Source organism: Parasteatoda tepidariorum, chromosome 3 (genome assembly GCF_982258835.1).
Source record: "Parasteatoda tepidariorum strain Cologne lab strain chromosome 3, Ptep-v5.0, whole genome shotgun sequence".
Lineage (NCBI taxonomy): Eukaryota > Metazoa > Arthropoda > Arachnida > Araneae > Theridiidae > Parasteatoda > Parasteatoda tepidariorum.
Window position 1 is genome coordinate 119,424,733 of NC_141757.1, and position 23,193 is coordinate 119,447,925.

Genomic DNA, 23,193 nt, shown 5'->3' on the forward strand with positions numbered 1-23,193 from the left:
CACCAAGCTGGTCCAGACCATCAGTAAAATGCAGGATAGTATTTTAAAACTCCATTTATAGATAATCCAAAACTCTGTGGGGTATCCTATCGGTTTTTCGAAAACGTCCTTCAGCGAAACTTAATAGATTTGGCTCAGCAGGTTATAATCCAGAGAAACTGACCATTGTAGAAGGCAGCGAAGGAAGCAAATGGTTTTTGTGTCACGTTGCTTTTTAAGTTTAAAAATTCAATCACTTTCAAGCACGTATAGATTTTTGCTAGTTATGATAGTTGGGAAAAAATAATAAATAGTAATGAAATTAGCAAAATCGGTGAAATATACAGTGATGCATTATGAAGGCAATCCACAGATTTCACAAGTTGTAACTCGCAAAACAAATTTCCTTAATTTTAATATTCCTAATGCTTTTGTAAAGTGAAATAGTAAATCCAAAACAATAAAGATTTATAAAACTCCAAATGGCATTCATTTAGAATGCAATATGTGATAATAACAAGAATGCAACATAAATTAACAGGCTAATTTATGTTGCAATGACTATGAGCGATAGGATAATTTATGTTGATTATGACTATGAGCAATAGTCTAATTAATGAGCGACTAATGTAAAATTTTTTGAACAGTGCCTATTTTAGAGTAGGTTGGAATATAGCTAGAATGAATCGGATCTGGATTGGAACAGATTGGAAGCAATTTTGCAAAAAATAAGTATGTTACATGCTGGATGACGACTGGAATAAACTGGATAAGGAGTGGAACAGGTTCGAAGCAATTTTGTAAAAAATAAGTATTTTAGAATATGTTAGAATACCGCTGGAATAAACAAACTGGATCTCTGGATTAGAATAAGTTGGAGGTAATTTTGCAAAAAATATGATTGTAACGAATTTGAGGCAATTTCATAAAAAGCATATATTTCAGAGCAGATAGGGGAATAATGAATGAAATAAGCAAAATCGGTTAAATGTACAGAATGAGTGATAGACAAGCAGCACAAACAAATTCAAAAGTTATAGTTTATAAAACAGATTTTCTCTATTTTAAGTGATTTCTAATGCGTATGTAAATTAAAATTGAAACTCCAATAAAGAATTATAAAACTTCAAATGGCACAAAATTAAGAATTTATAGTTTAATAATATTAAGAATGTGCAACATAAATTCGTAGACTGTATGAGCAATTGGAGCAAATTTTTTTAACAGAACCTTTTTCATAGTAGGTTAGAGCATAGCTATAACAAACTGGATCTCAATTGAAACATGCTTAAAAGCAGTTTTGTAAAAAGAAAAGTTTTTTGAACATGTTGGAACACAACTGGAGCATAATGGAATAGGATTGGAAGAGGTAGGAAGCAATTTTGTAACAGGTATGATTGTAACGGATTGGAAGCAATTTTGTAAAAAGAAAAGTTTTTTGAACATGTTGGAACACAGCTGGAGCACACTGGGATTGGAAGCAATTTTGCGAAAACTATATATTTCAGAGCAGGTTAGAGCACAGTTAGATTATATTGGGTCTAAATTGGAAAAAAAAGTGGAGTAATTTTGTGTCTAAGTACCTATTTTATTCATCTCAACTTTGTAAAACACATTTATGTAAATTTTTTAAGCCTATTTTCGTATCTAACAATGAAATATGGACACTCTGCATGACATGCATATTATTGCGTAAGAATTTAATTTTTAGAGCTGTAATTTTATCATAACAAAATTATTAAATGTATTAATTATTTATTAAAGATACAAAAGTTTTAAAGGCATTATGAAATAATAAATACAAACAGGACTTACCTGTTCATATTTTTCGAGCTCTTGGTGATATATTTGACGTATTTGGGCAAGTTTCGCCCGATAATCTGAATGTTCGATTGCATTTTCTGCCTGGGGCCCGCCAGGACTTTGGGACGCAGCGGCCGCAGATGCGTTCGCTGCTGCACCAGCACCACCACCTTTTTCAGGTCCCGCTACACCCTCAGCTATTAGCATGTTGTCCAGTCTCATCAGCTGAGGGTCGGGCGGTTCATCTTCTTGTGTATTTCTCAGACTGAGAACTAAAATAGAAGAGGAAAAAAATTAGAACATTCGAATAATATTTCTTGTTTAATGTAATGAAACAAGTAAAAATTTGGCCATTGAGATTTTTCTATTTTGAAAATTAACAATGCTGTTTAAGACAATTATTTTTAAGTTATTGCATTTACTTGTATTTCTTTATTATACTTAAATATCCAGAGTGATTCGAAACGAGTGTTCTTAATACATAGGAAATATAGATTTCAGATATAAATATTTCGATGTAAAAAAAAAATTTTTTTTTAATGGCTAGTGAATAAATATGAAATGAAGAAAAATAAAACACTATCGAATTAAGAGTGAGTTAAGCGAGGTGGAAAACATCAGAACCAAAGTAAGTGCGTGATAATACTTAGGGGAATTTTTAAAATCGCTTTTCACTCCTCAATTTTCCGGACATTCAAACAGGTTTTAACGTTATTTGTCCCACCTTCCTCAATAGTGATTCGATACCGTTTTGTGTTTTCCTTGTTTAAATAACTAACGATCCTCTATCTTTTAACGTCATTTTCGACAAGGATTCCAAAAATATACGATGATTGTAAATAAGTAAGTACTTTTTTATTTATTCATTTTTAATTTTACTCTAAAAATATCGAGAAGATTGATACAAACTACAAAAGAATAAGTTTAACATCTAAAGATATCAAATTATCAAAACACACGCATAAAGTGTAGAAAAGTACAAATATTTTTCACGCAATTCATGTGTATAAGTTATTAACATAAAATTTAATAGTGATTCACTTTTAGCAGTGACTCAGGTTACCTCAGAAATTCAAAAGAAAACTGACTCAAATCATATTTTATGATGCATTTTTTAAACTCCATCATTCTCAAAACGCAAACAATGCATTCATCAAAAATAGTTGACAACGTTTTATAAATCACATCTAATAGTCAACTAGCTCGCAAAATACTTGGCAGAAAACTATAATTTAAGTAAAATTTTTTTGAAGGTAAGAAACTTTGGTTTAATGGTTCTATGGAACAAAACATTCTAAAAATGGCAAATATTTGGAATCCTTATACCTACTAGTTATTAAAAAGCGAAAAAAAAAAATTTAAAAGAAATTTCCACCCCAGGCGGCGAAAGAAACACTAAGCCCCCGCGAACAATGCATTTAAATTTTAATTTCGGCGCGAGGACCTCTAATTATAATAATACTTCATTACTGCGTGTTTTCAGAAGTTTTTCTATCCCTCTCAGTGGCGTACGCCTCTTTTTAATCTTCCCGCACAAGAAACGTCGGGTTGGAAAAAAAAAATGAAATAAAAAAAACATACGCAGACAGAAAAAATGTATACCTAGTTTTTTAATAAACGTTACTTTCATTAAAGAAAAGGGAGAGGAAGAAAAAAAAATAGCGTACCTGGTTACCTGTGCTCTCGGAACATAATCAATTTTTTTAAATGTGCTTAAAGTTTTAGAATTTTTTTTTTTTACTTTCTCTCCAACATAAAACCACCTATCATTAATAAGATTTTTTCTCACGTTCCGCTTGTGGAGTTAGAAAAAAATAATAATGAAAAAAAAAAAAAATTTTTTTTTTTTTGATGAAAAAAATAGTGTTAATTCCGTGCCGTTGATTTCAACTGTTAAAAACTTAAGACGCAGAAGGAAAAAGCCGGAATTAGGGGAAAAAATTCGCCATTTTTTTTTCCTATGCACCTTGTGTGTTAGATTTAATTTCAACAAAGCTCTGATGATACGGCGGTTAAAAAATTGCAGGAATAAAGCTAAAAAAAAAAATATACCTGTACGGGAAATGGTTATATAAAAAAGAAAATATATCCCCCTCCCGAATACTGTTGTATAATCTTCTTTTAAAAGAGGCAAAGTGCAGCTAACTTGTGGTTTTTACGCTGGAACAAACTTCAGAAAATACTAGCATTAATTTTTCCATTAATTTTTGCCACCAAGTTAATAAGATAAAATTAACTTTTTGCGCAATTTTTTTAAAACTTATTATTTTTTTATAATGATAATGCGCAAGGAGGGGGACACAAGGGGAAAAAATTGCCTAAGTCCCCGTGCTTTAGAAAATGACACGCGTTTGTCATATTTCTTTTTTACACTAACGTAACTAATTTTTTTTTATAAAAGTAATAGTGTTAATTTTTTTTATGGCGACGATAAAAACTTTGCAGTGTTTTTTTTCCTCTTTATAAAACTCTTCTATCAAAAAAAAACTTATGAAAAGTGACCAAAATTATAAACAAGCTAAAATTGCACAAAGAATTTTAAAAAAATTAAGAAAAAAAAAAAAGAAAAAAAAATGGGGAAGAGAGAGACAAAGATTAAAACTTCTAAAAGTAGCAACATTATAACAAGCATTTCATAACGAATACGGAAAGGTAAAAAGTAAAATTGCAACACATAATTTAATACATGATTCAGCATGCTAATAAGGAAATTTATCTATAAAATACTAACAATGATAATTACAACTACGAATACAGTGCGACTTAATTTTTTTAATAGTAGCTAATTGTAAAAATTCATGACACAAATATTACGAGTGTGAAACCACTTAAAATCAGAATTCTTAAACTTTCTTTTAAACTTGTTTGAAATAATTATCAAATAAATAATAAAGAAAACAAACGTATCATTTTTCGTTAGTCATTATTAAAATGTTTTAGAAAAAATTACCCTTGTTACAAATTGAAAGGTAAAATCCCAAAATATATATAGTAATTAAGATCTACTGAAATTAAAAATAGCATACACTTGTCTACTATCAATGTTTAAAATGCCTTCCGACAATAGTGCTGACTTAAAATATCCTCAGTAACAATCGGATCTAGAGTCAAGAGTCCCCTTGCAGTCAGGCTAACCATGTGAGGTTTTCATATAACGCAAATTTCTCCCTAATACCGACTCTATTTAAAATTACAAGGCTACGGACACTGTTAGTCGTAAACTCAAAATTGGATCAACGACGTTTAGAAAATAAAAATAAAATCCCTTTTAGAAAAACGTAAGTTGACTATGAACTATAAATTTTGAAATTTTTTTGAATATGAGTTCAGAAATTAATTTATGTTAAAACTTAAAAATCTTTCGTTCTGTTTTTTCATCTAGCAAAGCAACACATCTTAAAGTTTTTTAAATAAATAAAAATATCAGCAATGACTGGTGTTGTATGAGTAATAGTACCTGGCACTGTTATTAACAGCTATAATAGTACACGTAGTATTAATTTCTATGGATAATAGTTATAGAAGTTACGTGTAAAACAGCAGTATCACAAATGAGTATTGAACTTAGAAAAACTGAGATTCACCTATTAATGACTTCACAAAGAAATATAAGATAATAAAGAAAACTGAGCAGCTACAGGTTTGAATAATTTAGATAACCAATTAAATATATTATTTAAAATAATCTCAGAATGCGTTTTTTAATATATACCACTGTAGTGTGTCTACCACTACAAAAATACAATTCCAATTCACTAGTATATAAGACTCGATTCTAAATTGGGATACCTTTTCATAGATGACATTGTCGATAACTACTAGCCTCTCATTGGTGACCTTCGGACAAGATATGAACACCTGGATAGCATATTTAAAATTTTGAGCTTTGATAGTCTCACATAAACCTGATCTTTAAAGATTTAAATTCACAACTAGCAGGTCTAGTTAATGTTGCCAATGTCCAAAAAAGGAAAATCTCATTCCTAAAATATACATTGACGGAATAGAAGAGTAGACCAGACGTTGTCCAGCAATTAATTATTGATTTATTTACCAATACCATATTTTAAAACTTTGAGCTTTGATTGTCTCACATAAATCTGATCTTTACACATTTAAATTCAAAACTAGCAGGTCTAGTTTATGTTGCCAATATCCAAAAAAGGAAAAATCCTATTCCTAAAATATACATTGAAGGTATTGGTAAAGTAGACCAGTCGTTGTCCAACTCCGATTTCTTATCAGTCCAGAAACAGGCTGCGGTGAATGAAAGTGCGAATTGCAGGTTTGAGCAAGGGGTCAAGCCGTGCAGGAAAATCGAGCAAGTCCACAATCTCGTTAGTTCAAAATTCCGAAGAGCAGAAAAATGAAACATGGCCGAGGAACGATAAGGAGAATGTGCTGCAACTGAAGGTCGGAAAGTTTGGGATGTATGGCCCCCAAAGCGGTCATCTATTACAATTTTAATGGACCACTCCGACTAAAGCCGCCTTCCAGAAGGTGGGGGTTCTAGATAGGAAGACCCCGGAGTAGAGACTTTCGAACTAGAACTTAGAAAACTGGAACGCACCAAGTTTTTAAGGATATGAAAAAGATTTTTAAAAAGTCGTTAATAGTTTCAACAAAAAAATTTAAATAGTATTTGCTGTTGCAATAAAATGATTTTGCGTTTTATATCTGATCTGAATTACTTATCTATATTTGTTAACTTTTACCTTCGGTAAAAATAGACGTGTTTTACTTCATCTGATACAAATTTCAATCAAAATAAATACAAAATTGAAAAGCACTCGTTTATGCGATTTCTAATTGGAAATAGGGTTTTTAAATGTTGTGAAATTGATTCCTAGTGATTATTTGAAAAATGCTCAGAAAAAACCTACATCTAACTAGTTTGTAAAGCGCTGTAAAAATAATGCTCAATAAAACATCCTACAAAATTCCTAACCAATGAAGCGCCTGTTTACGATGTAAAACCAAACTCCTGAAATTTCTAAGAGAAATTTCAGTTGGAAATATAACGATGGATTCTGTGTACATCGATAATTCTTTCATAAAAGTTCTCATTCTGTGCCAAGATTAGAAACACAGGAAAAGATTCGTCTTTAACAGATAAGTACAAGAGTACATGCCAGCTAAGCTATTGTTTTAAGAAACTGCTTTATAAATACCAGAATCACAACTTCTTGAATCTCACACATTGGAAACCGCTTACAACGGCATAACGAGGAGCTCTAAGCAGTAACTACACGACAAAGAAAACGTCGACTTGAACTACCATAGACTCTGTGTCCGAAAGAATCTTATAGACTTTTATTTTATAACCGTCGTTGAACAGCCGACCCAATTTTTGGGTTTACAACTACCAATGTTCAAGCCCTGTCATTTTGAACCCATTCCAGAATGACAAGGGAATTCCTGAATCAAGTATTGGAAGAAATTTGAGCTCTTTGATGGAACTAACCTGATTTGCGATACATGGAGAGGAAAACCACGGAAACCTCCCACGGTTTCCTGACGGCAAGGAGACTCTAACCTATGATTCGTCTACCACTGATAATATTTTACGTCAGCACTATGGTCGGTGCAATCCGGATGCGGAATTCGCATTGAAAAGCCATCGCTGGGATTCGAACCCGGTTTATCTCATAGGAAGTGGAACGCTCTATTCTCTGAGCAACCACGGCTCTTATAGACTTATAGGAATGATTGGAAATTTAAAGGTGAACACACCTAATGACGTGAATTCAACTCTTTTCTCTACAAGTCTACGCATGCGACGCACAAAGTCTGCGTGCAAATGTCTCTTAAGTTGATAACTTTTGCAACTTAGTAAAGATCAGGATCTTAGAGAACCAAACATACAACGAAAATATTTGTGAAAAAATGGCCGCTGTGTAAACGAATTGCTGCAACATGTCTCGCAAGCAAATCAGCACATCGTCCCAAAGGCACAATTACAATAAATAAAAATAATATAACATTAATTACGTAAGAATTTTTTTAAAAATAGATCAGAATTGAATGTAAGCTAATCAAGCAACAACTCGTGAAAATCTAAACAAAAAATAGGCATGAAGCAATTGTCTACAAATAATACAAATATATAAAACTTTCACTTTGTTTTTATAAATGGAAAAGGGATAACCGAATAACAACTGTAGACTTAAATATGTTTATACTTTTCTTGAGTTTAGATAGTGTGATTATTATGCATTTATCTGTTTTACGGCAGACATGTAGTATGTGTTTTATACAAACAGAGAACCTCTTTTTTATAATTAAAAAAATGCAAAAGAAAATTTATGATTTTATTGAAAAGAAATGATTTAAAAAAAACTCACAGCATATATTATTACAAAATATAATAATAAAAAATGGGAGGCCAATAATACTTAGTGGAAATAGTTACATACATTTTTTAAAATTGTTTTTTTTTTTTAGAAATAAATAGAAATAGATACAAAAAAAGGTGGAAAAGCAAATTCTATTTTGAGAGAAATATTATACATTTTTACATAAACAAACAAACAAACAAAAAGAATTTTAATAAATAAAAACTCATCAGCAAATCCAAAAATACCACATACCAAGCTAAAGTATCGGCTCACAGTTAAGAATATAAAAGATTCTCTTTTATTATTTTAACAGCACTCGATTCCTTTTGCATACTTCTCAATTCCTTCCTATTCATTTAGAATTCGAAGATACTTTTTTTTTTCTTATTCAACCCTCTTCGAATTTTTTTCCTTCCATTATTCTATCTCCTCTTCACCCTCGGAGGGCATTCATGTTACGAATTGTTGGGAAAGCAATTAACACTATCATCATATCAGTAGGGGGAGGGGATCAAAATTATTAAAAAAAAAAAAAAAAATCTAGAAAACCGAGAGCTTCCTTAGTTTTCTTTATTAACATTACAATCGCCTTCAGTCATTACCGAGAGATAGGGGATACGTCAGGATGAGGGGGGTTTGGGGGGTTAAATTGCATTTCCCCCCCATTCCTTAATGTTTATTATTAATAAGAAAAGGGGATTCTCTTGCTGGTATGAGTGTGGAAAATTATAAGAATTAAAAAAAAAAAAAAAGTTGAAAAAAAATACCACATTAATGATCTGGCAATGAAAAGGAGTCAAAGTAATTTGTGCTTTTAGAAATAATATACCTATGAAGAAGTAAGTAAAAAAATACTCGAGGGAGAGAAATTATTACAAAAAAAAAGAACTTTTTTTTTCGTCTTCATTTATTTTTATGGGATATTTAACTTATTTTTCAACCGAGTGTTTTAAAGTATTTTGTATATTGCGGGTTTAGGAAGAATGTATTTGAGAAGGTTGAGAGCAATTAAGAATTGGAAAGACAATATAAAGTGTTCAAAATAATTATATTCTTGCTCATTTCAAAGTGTATGTTAACTTGTTGTGCATAAACACATTTTAATATAAAAAATCCATAGGTGGAAGAACTTATGCACATACGAAGTATTGATTCGTTGTGCACAAATATATTTCAGCAAAAAAAATCTCTACGAGAATGAATTTTCACTTAGTTCAAAACGATGATTTATTATGCAAAAATACATGCATTCTGACAGGTGAAAGTACGAGTATTTCTGCTTATTTCAAAGAGTGCGTTGATTTGTTGCGCATGAATACCTTTTAGTATGAAAAGTTCATAAGTGAAAGAATTTTTGTTTATTCAAAGTGTTGATTTGTTGTGTATAAATACATTCAAGGAGGAAAAATCTCTAGATGAAACAATTTTTGCTTATTGCAAAGTGTATGTTGATTTGTTGAGGCATAAATACAGTTAAGCAAAAAAAAAAAAAAAAAAAAAATCTCTATGCAATGAAAGTTTCAAAATATGAGATATGATGATTTATTCACATAATACATACATTAATGCATAATAAAATTAATACATTCTGACGATATGTAGTACATTAAAAGTACTAAGGTGTGTATGTACTAATGTGTTGATTTATTCTATATAAATACATTTTAGTATGTAAAATCTCTATACGTATAAACGTTTGAGTATTTCAAAGTGTACACTAATTAGGTGTACATAAATACATTTTAGTATGAGAAGAGTATCATTTTAGTATCAGGTAAAAGAAATTTTGCTGACATTGAAGTTTTATTTTGAGTATAGTTAGCAAAATCTACTGATCTACGTGAGTGGACCAAAAAGAGCAAAACAATTAATTTACGCTCAAGTTTTCAACTTTATTGTGCAATGTGTACTCTTAAACAAAAATAAATAATTTTGTTTAAAATTCATGTATGCATAAATAGGCTGCATAATGTTACTTTATAGATATTGGTATTGTTAGTTTGATACAAAGTTCTTGTGTACGTTTAGAAAAGTTATTCACCAAATAAATTTCAAACTACGAGATATACATAGATTAAAACAAGATTGTTTTTAGAAGAAGAATTGCCTTGTTCCCTTAAAATCGTTAATGCTGTGCGTAAAAGATGATCATAAACAAACATCAATATGAGCTGTAATTCAACAAAAAAATCCATTATGCTAACTCAGTTATTTCATGCGGAAATACACTTTTAACGAGTTCAATATTTCATTCATAAAATATAAATACGCTAGGATCGTGAATTTTCATTCATAAAAGAGTTAATTAAGGCACCTGTATAAGGCGCATTATCATGTCACCCTTCAGGACATCGAGGGGATTTAAAAGCAACCAATCATGGTTAATGGACATGCAAGCAAGAGCAAGTCCACCCTTTTCCCAATCCTTTCAAATATATTCCCCTTCTTGATTTAAAAGGTTCGCCTGGATGTTGCCAGAATAATTTGGCGACTGACTTGTCAATCAAAGATCGTGGCGACCAAATTTGTAGAATGTCTTACAACATAATATACATTTTTTTCTTCTTCTTTTCTGCAAGCGTAGCTGAACAATTAATGGTAAAAAGAATGACATAATTTTGCCAAAGGTCTGAAGAAGAGCCTTGTCAATCAAAGAGCATGGCGGGCAATAATTGTAAGAGGTTGTATTCATAAACATACATGATGGCAATTCTAAGTGCGTTGAGATAAAACGATTTTAATTGAGCAATTAATGAATAATAGAATGATATCATTGTGACACAATTAATGAGAGTTGCACAACGTGAAATGAGAATGAGATGCGAAAAGATGAAATAAAGTGAAACACACATTGGTGAATTAATACTTTTTGCGTGTTTATATTCTACGTGTAAAGCATGAAAAGCACATTTTTAACATAAGGCAATCATTTGTTTCCTTACGAAACAAAAATATTCGTTTTAGCATGTATCAATTAAAGAGAAAAAGTACACAAAATCAAAATAAATATTGTAGTACAAAAAACAGATACGTTACATCGGGAATAATTATAATTTATTAAAATTAATAATCATAATTGGTTGTTAATTTAATTAACTTCATAATTATTTTAATTGTCGAACGGTTAAAAAAAAATTAAATAAAAATAAATAAATAAATAAAAAGAAACCAGTTTAAATTGCTAATCTGACAGTTAACTTTATAAGAAAAAGTTTTTGCACATCAAGATGAAATGTATAACGTTACAAATAAATAAACGCCGGTCAGGTGACCGAGTGGTTAGCGTGCCTGACTTCAAAGTCAATGGCTGCGGGTTCGAATCCTGCTCTGGGCATGGATGTTTCTCTCTCTGTGTGTTGTCCTCTGATGTGTGAATGTATGAATGTGGCCCACCCTATGAACGGGTATTTGTGGCAGTGTGGCGTGGGTAATGTTGCTCGCCTCCGTGACATTGGTTCACAGGTGCCCACTGGGTAACGATAAATGAGCAACACTTCCGGCGTCTTCTAAGGCGAAGAACAAAAGCTCAGTGCCTGCCGTTATTAAAAATAAATAAATAAACAAATAAATTAAGCGATTGCAGAGTGGGAGTTAATTAGTACCTACTTTGAAAAAAAAAAGTTGAAACATATTAACAAAGTTGATTCAGTTCTAAGTTAAAAGTTGATTTGACCATAAAAGGCAACATATAATTTCTTTTTAGGTGATTTGAAATTTAGGGCATACATATTTAGTGAAATTATCCCTCCTTATACAATAATTTTAGGTACGTTGATGAAAATAATAATATCTATAATTATTGAATAATTAGGTGCCAATGACTTATTAATTAATTTCAAATGAAAAATCATAAAGAAGAAAGGCAAGAATTCTTTCAGAAATTAAATTTCATTTCGGGGGTGAATTTTAGGGCATACATATTATCTGAGAAGGTATCTGTCTCATTCAGCAATTTTAGATAAATTAATGAAAATTATCTATAATTATTGAATAATTCGTTACAATTCACTGAATTAATTAATTTCAAATGGAAAATAATAATAAAAAATGACAAGAATTCTTTCAGAAATAAATTTCGTTTTGGGCGATTTCAACTTCAGAACATATACATTTCGCTACATTTTATAAACTAATAATTGTAGAGAAATTAATGAAAATTATCTTAATTAAAATAATCAAATTATTAGGTGCAATTTGTTAAATTATGTAATGTGAAATGAAAAATCATGAAGAACAATGGCAAGAACTCTTTCCAAATTCAGAATTTTAGGGAGAATTCAGAATTCGAAATTAATTTCAGAATTGGAAAATCATGAAGGAGAATGGTAAGATATTTATTTATTTATTTAATTTTTTTTTTTTTGGACGCTCTGAACTTCCGAACGTATTTTGTAAAATTGTTGTATTAGCTTATTCAATAATTTTAATTAAGTTGATAACATTTAAAGGTAATGTAAAAAATTACCCTCTCTCTCTTAAAATTATAAAAAATATAACTGGATTTTCATAGAACTTTAAAAATATACATGTTAATATGCTATTGCTTTCTCTTCACAGAAATGTTTTAACTATAAATTTGGCATTTACACTCAGTGAAATCATATATCAAAATTTTGAGTCATAATACTGAGTAAATTTGCTGCAGTCTGAATAAGGTATGTTTCCGCCCAAGACGAGCCATTGCATTGTGTAATCCAAGTTAAGAAGCACTATAATAACCTAATTTGGCATATTAAGGTTGCAGTAACCACTCTATTGTGGTTCACGTTACAAAATTTTTGACAGATTACGCCACACAAATCAACTTTGGCCATCATACATCAATTGACAATTCATATACTCAGATGAGATAATTGTGAACATCTTTCCAAACTGCATGCTAAAAAAAAAATTGAATTCTGCAATTAGTAGAAAAGAAAGAGAAGGCAATAAATGCGCCAAATATAGTTGACCACCCCTTTCAAATCCCAATCTAGAGAACAGAAGGAAAGATGCGAGGGTGGAAAGAGAGAGAGAAAAGATAGGTTGGACACAATCTCTTTTCTAATTACAGTCGTGGTCTAGGCTCTGCCCGGGGGCGCCAAGGGAAAACCCAAACGACACCCAAGGGGTTTACCTTGGCAGTAAATGGGGTTCACTGGCGTTCGAGTTTACTCAGGCAAGGCTAGCTTCCTTCCTCACACACTATTAGTGGCCTGGTATATTATGTGAGTTGGCAAACCTTCGAAAGAACAAACAATAGATACAATTGTTTCGAATTCGTAATCCATTTATACCTGACTTCCCAGTACAAACTAAGAAAAGTTCTTCTAATATCCAAAACTCTTTATTACGGTTTCTATAACTGTGCCTAAACCCAGAGATCGGTAATGGCATATACAACGACGAATATATCCGTCATTCGGGGAAACTTTTCCTTGTGACCACATTTCAGAAAATTCTTTAAGTTCTTCGTTGTAATAGCACGCTGTGGAATTTTGCATGCTAAAGCGGGGATGGGAGAAGCAAAAGTTTTGCAGAGATCAAAAGAGAGAAAATATTCTCTCCCCTTTGGAATGAAGTTTTAATGTCTGCAGCAGACGGTTTTAAGTGCGAGGGAAGGTTTCGTACGTCCTTCTGACTTTGTATAATGGCACGCACATTGGGGGTTTTGGGTAGCTGTTTTGAGGAAAGAACTTACATGGCATAGCACGGATTCTCGTGGCGAGGAATGATTACATCCCCTCCAACCACAATTTCGTGTAAAGGTCAACTTACGAGAACATTCCTCATGAATTTCTTGTATTTTTAAAAAGCTCTTCTCCAACAGAATTCTGCCGCTGTATTGGCAGGTTACGATTTTCACGAAAGCAAAACAACAGGCTTAATAGAGTCAGTTACAGGAATTTATTTGGCTGATGAATTAATGAAAAATCCCTTAGGAGTGGTCATTATTTATAAAAATGCCAATGACACCATACTAGAGAAGCGTTTGCTAAATTTGTCAAATACATACCCTCCATCATTAGAAGTTTAAGCGATAATTTTTTTAAGGGTACTGCTAAATTTTTTAAAACAAGTAAAATTTTATAAAACTTAGAAACCTGATTATTAGTCAATCTCACCTTTTATAACTGTTTAAAATAGTTATACGTAGCGATAGATAAAATTCCTTTTATTCTAATTTATTATCAATGCATTATCTTTATTACTATGAAAAATAATTTCATAAGCTACGGAAATTCCGTGTTTGTTGCAGGTTTTCTGGAATAGTTTTAATTACAGAAACATTCCATAATAGTTCAGTTATAGCAATTGTAATAATGTAAAATTTATTTTGTCAAGCAGATTTCGAGTCTTGCATACTTTCACAACTTATGTAGCTAGACCATGCTGTACTTTTTTCATTGTTCGCTAGCATAACCATTCTATAAGAAGTATAGCAACCATTTATAGTTCTTATAGAACTGAAACTGTTATTACTAAAACTATTCTATGAAGCTTATCTTATAACCGTACTATAAAATTAATAAAACCGCACTTACAAACATATTTCGAATTTATTTGGCCTATATATGGGAAATAGATTAAAGTAAGTTTACTACATAATATTCATAAACTAAACAAGTAAAACAAGTGTTCAATTTCTTAAAAATAGTTTTAAAGCTAAGCAACAAGAGAAAAAATGAATATTGTTCAAGAAAATAATTAATATGGTTCAAAGGACAACGTCCTTATATTAAGTCAAAAAAATCCTAATTTTCTCTTTATATATATATATATGCAGGAAATTTATAAGGTGCAGTCAAAATATTCTTTTGTTTCAATTAATATACAATTTTAAGAAGTCAATTGTAAAAAGAAAAATACGGTACAACCGACAGTGGCGCGAAAATAGAACGCTATTGTGGTTCAACTTACAACAGTTTTAGAACGATAATATGGTTCGTTTAACTTAACATAAAAACAAAAGTTTCAGTAAATTTGCAGACTATAGCGTACCAACACTCTAAACAGCATAAGGAAGAAAGCCTAGAAAATGCCAATACTTAAATTTTTTTTTTTTTTTTAAATATAGCCAAATTATTTATTAGGGAAAGATCGACAGTACCTACCACCACCATAAATCAAAATAATATAATTCATAAATAAACATCCTATAACGCGACGATTAAAACATAAATTCAAAACAGTTTAAATCGATATTTACGAAAACATATGCATTGTTATTTTTGTTTGATGGTGCTTCAAAAAAATAACAGAGATTCGAAACAAGTCATTTTTCTGAAAGGTTTGTTCCAAACATCATCGCTCGTCTACTACTTTCTCACGGATCAAAAGCGGCAGACAAGTACCATCAGTGTTTTCCTAAACCCCCCTTTCCACAAAAGAACATTCTTCGCGAAAGTATTGATGATTCCACTTTTTGCCTGTTTAAAAATCATCTGCATGCAACGTTTCGTTTGCTGATTAGATTTTAATGGCGCGCCAACACAGAACCAGATTCCCCCTCTTCGTGGCCCACACTACAATCATTTGCATGCAAATTTCTTTCGCATTTTAAATAAACCCTCTACAACAAAGCGTTTTCCGCGCATAAAACACAAATGAAAAGTGGAAATATATTTACATACGCAACGTTTTTTGTTGTTTATTCACCCCCCCACTCTCTTTTTTTTGTGATCAAAAAGAATGGAGCACAGGGTAAAAGATAATAATAAAAAAGAAAACAAACATAATCACGCCTTGGCCAGACTTTCTGGAGCATTAACGTTTCTTGTAGAGGGCCAACAAGTTGTAAGCGAAAAAACAAGCAAACAAAGAACAAACCTCATTCAGATCTTCCTTGCCAATGCTAATACGGTCGATCTTTTTCCAATAAGATTTTTTTTTGCTTTATTATTTTCCCCCGTGGAAAGGGTATTTGCAAAGTGCTGTGAACGAAGGCACATGGCTAAAAACAAAATACACAAAATAAAAAAAACGAAGCTTTAACCACAGTGGGATGCAAGTTCGTTACCTAGAAGACCCCCTAGCTTTGTGGGGTTATTATTTCTATACTCCTTCTTTCTTTATTTTTTGTTGTATTTAGGTAGCTATATAATGCACCCAGAAGTTTATAGCTTTCAATATAAGGAAAGGGCTTATTCGATTCTGGAATAGGAGGCTAAAGGGGGGTTGGAATTTGGATGCGCATATGTTTATGATTGTATCCACACAAAAAAGCGGGGGAGGAATGTCATTTTCTCAAGTAGGTAATGAACTGGAGCTAGAACATTCTATGAGTATTTATTTCGTTATGTTGATCTAAAGTGGTTATGTTTCTTCCCCCAGCCATATGATTTTATTATTTTTTTTTATGTTTATTTTCGTATTTCGTGCAATAACTTCCGCTAATGCATTTTGAATCGAAATGCATTTTCAGGAAAAACTTATCCAAAATCAAAATTCATCGTAGAAATAGTTGATGAAAATGAAATGAATGGTTAGATCCGTACCAGTTGTAATTTTTCGAATGATTTATCGCACTGAAAACTTATTTGCCTTTTTTCTTAATCAATGGAATGCTCGAAATTAATTTTTAACATTGCTCTAGTTCAGTGGTCGGCAAACTTATTAGCCAAATATGAACATTACAGCAATTTTTAAAAAAATTGGGAGCCAAATCTGCTTATTTCGTCAGCTTTTATTACACTAAATAAGTAGTACACTAAATAAAACTAAATTTCATACTTAATAAGTATTTATTAATGCGAACAATGTGCTTGCATCTCATGGGAAAGTTTGAGTAAGTCAGGTTTGTATGTTGTTGTTCTTAATTTTAGGCATGGATCCAAGTTCTCATCAATAGGACGACTTCTCAGTTTACTCTTGATAATGTTCATGCTTGAAAAAGATTGTTATCATATATATGTAGAACCGAAAAGGGAAAGAACAGCAAACGCGAGCTTTTTCAGCTGATCGAAAGAGTCAGGAATACTATTCCAAGCGTTGAAAATGATCATGTTTTCCTTCTCCAGGTCATTCAAAGAAGACCACTTGTGTTGTGAACTAACATCACATTTTTCCTCCTCCAATATTTCCAATTCAACACAAAGACGTTCGAATTTAGAGCCCCATATCTTCTTGTTTTTTAAATCCACCAATTGTATTTAAATTTTTTAAGTTTTTTTTTTTTTAAATGAAAATATTATTGTGCCCTCCGTGGATATTTGTGCCAGAGCCGCACTTAAGGAGCCAAAGAGCCACATGCGGCTCTGGAGCCGCACTTTGCCGACCACTGCTCTAGTTGAATTAATTATTTATTTTTCCAAACTTTAACTGTAAATGGCACTATATTCAATACTTGTACGCTTCTGCGATGACTGGACCACTTCCTGGGTGATTCTTTTTGAGCGTTTTCCTGCATTACCAAAATAAGGAAAGTTTAAAAAAAAGTACTCGGGTACTGTTGGAAATGTTGGAGCACGGTGTACTATAATTTTGCTCAAATTTATTTGCGACCTTCATAGGATGCGAAGTTGAGCCACATTATTGTATTTCTCAAACTGGATTGTACGATACTATGGTTCAACAATTCAATTAAACACCTTATTAAATTCACTGCAAATTTACATAGTATGTAATATGGTTCAGCGCTGAACCCATTTTTCTAATAGTGTGGCACCCTTTAAAGGCGGTTCAATCATTTCATTTTCCCGACAGTTCCAAATAATTAATAACAAGAACAAAATAAATGAAAATTAAACGACAAAAATAGTTTTTGACAAGTTTTAAAATTACGCATACAATTTTGAACAGGATTTTGGAACAGGAGCGATAGAGAGAAAATCTAACTTCAACAGCACTGAGACCATTGAGTTCTATTTTATAATGCAAAATTAGCGACTCTTCAAATTATATAAACCGGTCAAGTGGTATCAAAATAGATAACATATTAGAATTCATATCAAAATTTAATACATCATGCTTCTTTTCTTTTACACTTGGTGCCATTTCTCCCGTTAGTTAGGAAACTAGAATTATGATATGAACTGAGAAAAGGCTAATTAAAGATGAAGAAAAAGCAAATAATTTTTTCCATATATTTTTGTTCCACAACTCTTAAATGTAGATATTTACTCTCAGGCAATCGGGAATATGCATTGAGTCTGTTTTTCCAAAACAAAAATAAAAACCATTAAAACCTAGACTTAATAGCTGAAAAACATTGATTTTCCTTTTCATTAACTTTTCGCTGTCAGTAAGTTAATATTTTATTCATTTACCAATTAGAGTTGATATTATGACTTTTTGGACCGTGACAGGTACTTTTGGACTAGAGAACTATAGACCGAAACAGTATTTTCATTTTTCAATGCTACTTCATTATTTTTATGGCACGCATTCTAAAATAGCTATAATGATGAAAGAAACATTTTATTTAAACTTTTATAGTGGTTATATTGAAGTTTTTTTTTATTTTTTTTTTATTTGTTTAATCATTACCTTGTAGTTTAGACGATTTTTCTTTAGAAACACTATTTCTTAGAAATTACATGATTTATGTAAGCTGAACCGATCTAAATCTTTGGGGGAAAATGCCTTTGGTTAATACGCATTTTCAACTGCACCCTAATTTAAGTGGGAGCTGGCAAGCGAGCCACATATAACTTTAAAGATTTAAATAAACAAAATAAGACTATAAATTGGATTTTTTTTAAAAATATTTTATGGAAATTCTAAAAACCATGACAAACTAAAGCCATTTCGAAAGATGGTACACATAAAGAAGAAAAACCTAACCTTAATGGAGTATCGAATATAAAAGGGGAAAAGCATTTTAACGACTTTGCCAGAAGAGATTTTTTTCTGCGAGCTGCTGTTCAATAAATAGAGAAGAGCGAACCACAAAGTAAAAGATCTCCACACCAACCTAATGTTGTTCTAAACTAGAGAGCAGAGGGGGCCTCCTAGAGTCGACCGCCCTTGTATTTTGTTCCAAAGAGACATCTGGCAATATCGACCGGGCAGGAATTGTGCTGGGGACCCCCTGCCCAAACGCCCCATCTCTCTCTCTCACCCCCCAGCTTCATCACTAACTAGTTTTGCATGAATGCCCCCCCCCTTCCTCGAAGCAAGCCCCAGCACTACTGGTGTTCCGAAGGGCATGTTATCTACGGAAACAACCTCTGTGCAAGAAAATGCTCTGAACATTCATTGGAGATAATGCACGATATTTCTACGCAATGAAACATCGTTATGAGATCTACTTTGCTTCTGGCTATGGAAGGAAAATGCAATTAGTTTATCTCTCTCTGTTGTTAGACCAATAGTCCTTATAACAATCGAACTACAATAAACAGTCGCCCAATGGAAATTACTAACATAACCAAAATTCAAAGTAAAACAGAAAAAAATAATTTCTTTTTTTGAATTTCTACGGAATATAAATAAAAGTGGTTCTTCATATTTAAATACCGAATGAAACATTTTATTTAATTTTAAATACTGCTACAATTTATAGTTTTAATTAAAATGAAGGGGTTGTTTATGCACGTAAGTAAATTAATTGAAGACATAGGAATAAAAAAGGGATAACCCACATTTTTGAAATTCAGTTGCTCATTTTAAAAATTACTGTTTGGAAGATTTTACCTTTAACGTAGAAAAAGACACCGATGTCTCATGCTGTATTTCAAAACCATAAATTATTATAACTCTAAATATAATTTTTTTCCACTTATTTTGAAGTAAATTAATACAAAATAAGGAAAAAGTAAGAAAAATATGTATAATATAAATTCTGTGTCAAAGTGTTAAGCAGGCGTTTGACAGAAGAATAAATGTCAAACTTTTATTTATTTTAAATCGCGAGGTTACCAAGGTTGTGAGGAGTAACCGTCAAAACAAAAGTGTCTGAGCTAGGGGAAATGCATATTATACCACAATCAGTTTTAAATGACTTCGTCAATTAATGATTTTATCTTTAATAAAAATATATAAGAGCATTTTCGCACCAACAAAATTTAAGGAAGGGAAAAGAAAAAAGATTTTTCAAATTTTATAAGTTCACCCAGAGAATAAAAAAAATACAGTTAAATGAGTTAAATTTCAAAATCAACTCGCTAATTTTCGAACAGTTTTGATTGTAAAAACAATACATTTTACTGCCAGATTTAAAATATAATTATAGATTTTTAAATGATTTCTGTAGCTTTGAAAAATAAATTATATAGTATAAAATAATACCACTTTCGTAGTTATATTTTAATCAGTTCAAATTTTGTTTTGTAGAAGAATTGCATTTGTTTTGTAGAAGACTTATTTTATTTTGTTGCATTATGGCACAAAACAATTTAATTGTAACTTTAAAAAATTTATATGATTTTTATACTTTTAATTCACATTTTTATGATCGGGACTTAGCAAAACACTGGTTAACTTTTGCCACTGGAGAGGTATTCATTTCTTCTAACCGAGTCACGACCATTGTTTGAAAATCTTCTTAAACACACTTAAGTTTTGATGCACAGAACATTAGATATAAATGTGGTGTGCAAATAATATATTTCTTGCACACGAAAAAAATGTGAATAAATAAATTAACAAAAAGCTATTTAAAAGTAGACCGAAATTCGTAGCCTATATTTTTACTCTATTACAATAATGTAAACAGATATGACACATTTTTTTTAATCATATTTTTTGCTACTTTATAAGCTTAAAGTTCGTTTGTTTAAACGCAGTACAGACAGAATACTAATGGAGGTTCTAGGTATGAAAATTGCGGTTTCTTTCACAGATTAAAATAAGTAAAATTAATTAAAAAAAAATACTTATCTTTGAATTGCATTGCACCATTTGCACGCAATGAACGCGGGCTATGCATAACAAGATTTAAAATAGGCTAAATTCTGAAATTTATAAATAAACCAAGGTTGGCAGTTTTTCGTATACATGAAAATACTTAAAAAAAAAAAAAAAAAAACAAGGGACTATATCACGATATCGAAGAAAAGATAACTGTTTATTATTTTAAAAAATAGTTTAAAAGCTAGCTTAATGAAATTACCAAATTAAAAAAAAAAAAATTGATTTTCGAAACAAGTTTATGTTTCTACATAGTATATAAAGAAACGTAGATACCGCCCTTTTAGTACATATACATTCCTAAAAATGTGCAAAGTTTAGCCTTTGTATATTTTAAATATGTTTACCTTTTTGCATGTAGGGAATTTTATATAAACTTCAAAGTTATTTAGTAATATTAAATAATAATAGTATAATTTGCAGCAAAATAAAAATATTTACTTAGTTTACTATAGCGAAAAAGTTATGTAGTAGTTATAGTAAAGAGTTATAAAGTAATTCTAGAGTAAAAACTATACAGTTATCCATTAAAAATATGCTTATAAATGCTATAGTTTTTTATACATACATATTAATATTAAATTACAATAAAGAACTTACTACGCATCAAAAAATGGCCATACACAATAAATGCATAAACAATTAAAACTAAAATAAGTGTTCTTCCATACTAAAAATTAGCTAAACAAAAAAGTATTAATAATTTGGCCGAAAAAGGTAAAAAACAAAGAAAAAAGAAAAAACGGAAAGAACAAGGGAAACAGGAGAGTCACAATAAGGAAGAAAAAAAAACAGTGGGAGGGGGGGGGAATATGGCAAGAAGAGATGCTTTAAAAAATTCATTAAGTTGCCCAACAGAAAACAACTTCATTGAAAGACTTGACAAATGGTTATTCATTTCAAAAAAACCAAAATTCAAAAGTCTGCCAGTGTTTAATACAGTCGACGCATATCTTTATCCTCCAATAAGGGGGACGAGAAAAAAAAAGATTTTTTTTTTTTTTTATTAGACGATGAACCAAAGAAGGGAAGGAAAAAAAAATGGTAAAATGAAAAACTACAGGCGTTAAGACATATACGCAAAAAATATTCATTACAGCGTGGTAAAATAATAACCCAAACAAAAAAATTGACCAGCGTCGTCTTTCTTCTATCAAAGAGTTGGCATCAATCATATAGGCAAATGGCGATTTTCAGCTCGTTTTTTAAGACCTATTATATACAAGTAATTTTTTTTTTCCAGAAAAAATTTCTTCAACAGGAGAAGTTGGGAGGAGGAGGATAAAAAGGAGCACTTGAGGGCACTTCGTCGGGAATCTGGTTCATTTTTTTCACCACCCCCTCCCACACCCACTCCTTTAAACACTGCACCCCCCAAATCATTAGAAACTGTGTTAATGTATTCATAATGGCGGAGGCAGCTGGATATCATTAAGTCTGAAGTGGTTGTGGGGGGGGGGGTGTATGGCTAAAGGATCCACCAAGAAAAGGGGGGTAAAAAAAAAAAGAAGGATCTGTTTAACAGCTCCTTCTGAATTTCACTCAATTGATCTCGCCCCCGCCCACCCCCTTAATTTTTTATGACTTCCACACCCCCCCCCTCCCTGATAGGGTAGTCTGTCTCCCATCAAGCTCCCATCCATATTTCACAGGAAAAAAGTTCTGGAAAAAAAAAAAAAAAAAAAAGGAGAAGCGATTATAAAACACTGCAGGTTCCAGATTTTTCTATCTCCTCTATGAAATTATTTTAACGAAATTAAAATAAAATCTTAACTTTTTGGGATTAATTAAAAACCAACGCTGATGATATGATCTTCGGATCATTTATTTTCTTTCTCCCCCTCCCCCATTGATTGTCAGTTCAAATGATTGTTCCCCCCCGCGCATTTATGAATGACCTTTTAATTCAATGATATAAATCACGAAATGAAGTCGCAATTTATAGCTATGCAAATGATTAGAACTTCATTCATATTTATAGAATCACTGAGAGTAGATAGTTAGAGAATCAATTTTTAAATCACAATAACGATAAAATGAATGCAAAAAAAATTTATATTTTTTTAAGTTTATGATTTTATATGTGAAATCGGGGAGACAAACATTTAAACAATGCGCAAAAAAAAAAAAAAAAAATTATATATATATACTTTTTTTTTATCGTATCCAAAATAAAATTGTGGGATTTTGCTATCAGTAAATCAGTAACAGGTTTTTTGAAATAGTATTTTTTAATTGATTG

At 31.3% G+C, this 23,193-nt stretch overlaps 1 protein-coding gene across 5 annotated transcripts in view; it reads right to left on the minus strand.

Moving 5' to 3' along the window:
- The window catches only part of LOC107449226 (homeobox protein extradenticle), a 325,818-nt gene that overhangs the window by 60,287 nt on the left and 242,338 nt on the right, over nt 1-23,193 (minus strand). For all 5 annotated transcript variants that reach the window (XM_087159977.1, XM_087159979.1, XM_087159978.1 and 2 more), the window contains exon 3: nt 1,795-2,054. In XM_087159977.1, the coding sequence (XP_087016103.1) occupies nt 1,795-2,054 (260 nt within the window). The remainder of the gene's footprint in view (nt 1-1,794; nt 2,055-23,193) is intronic.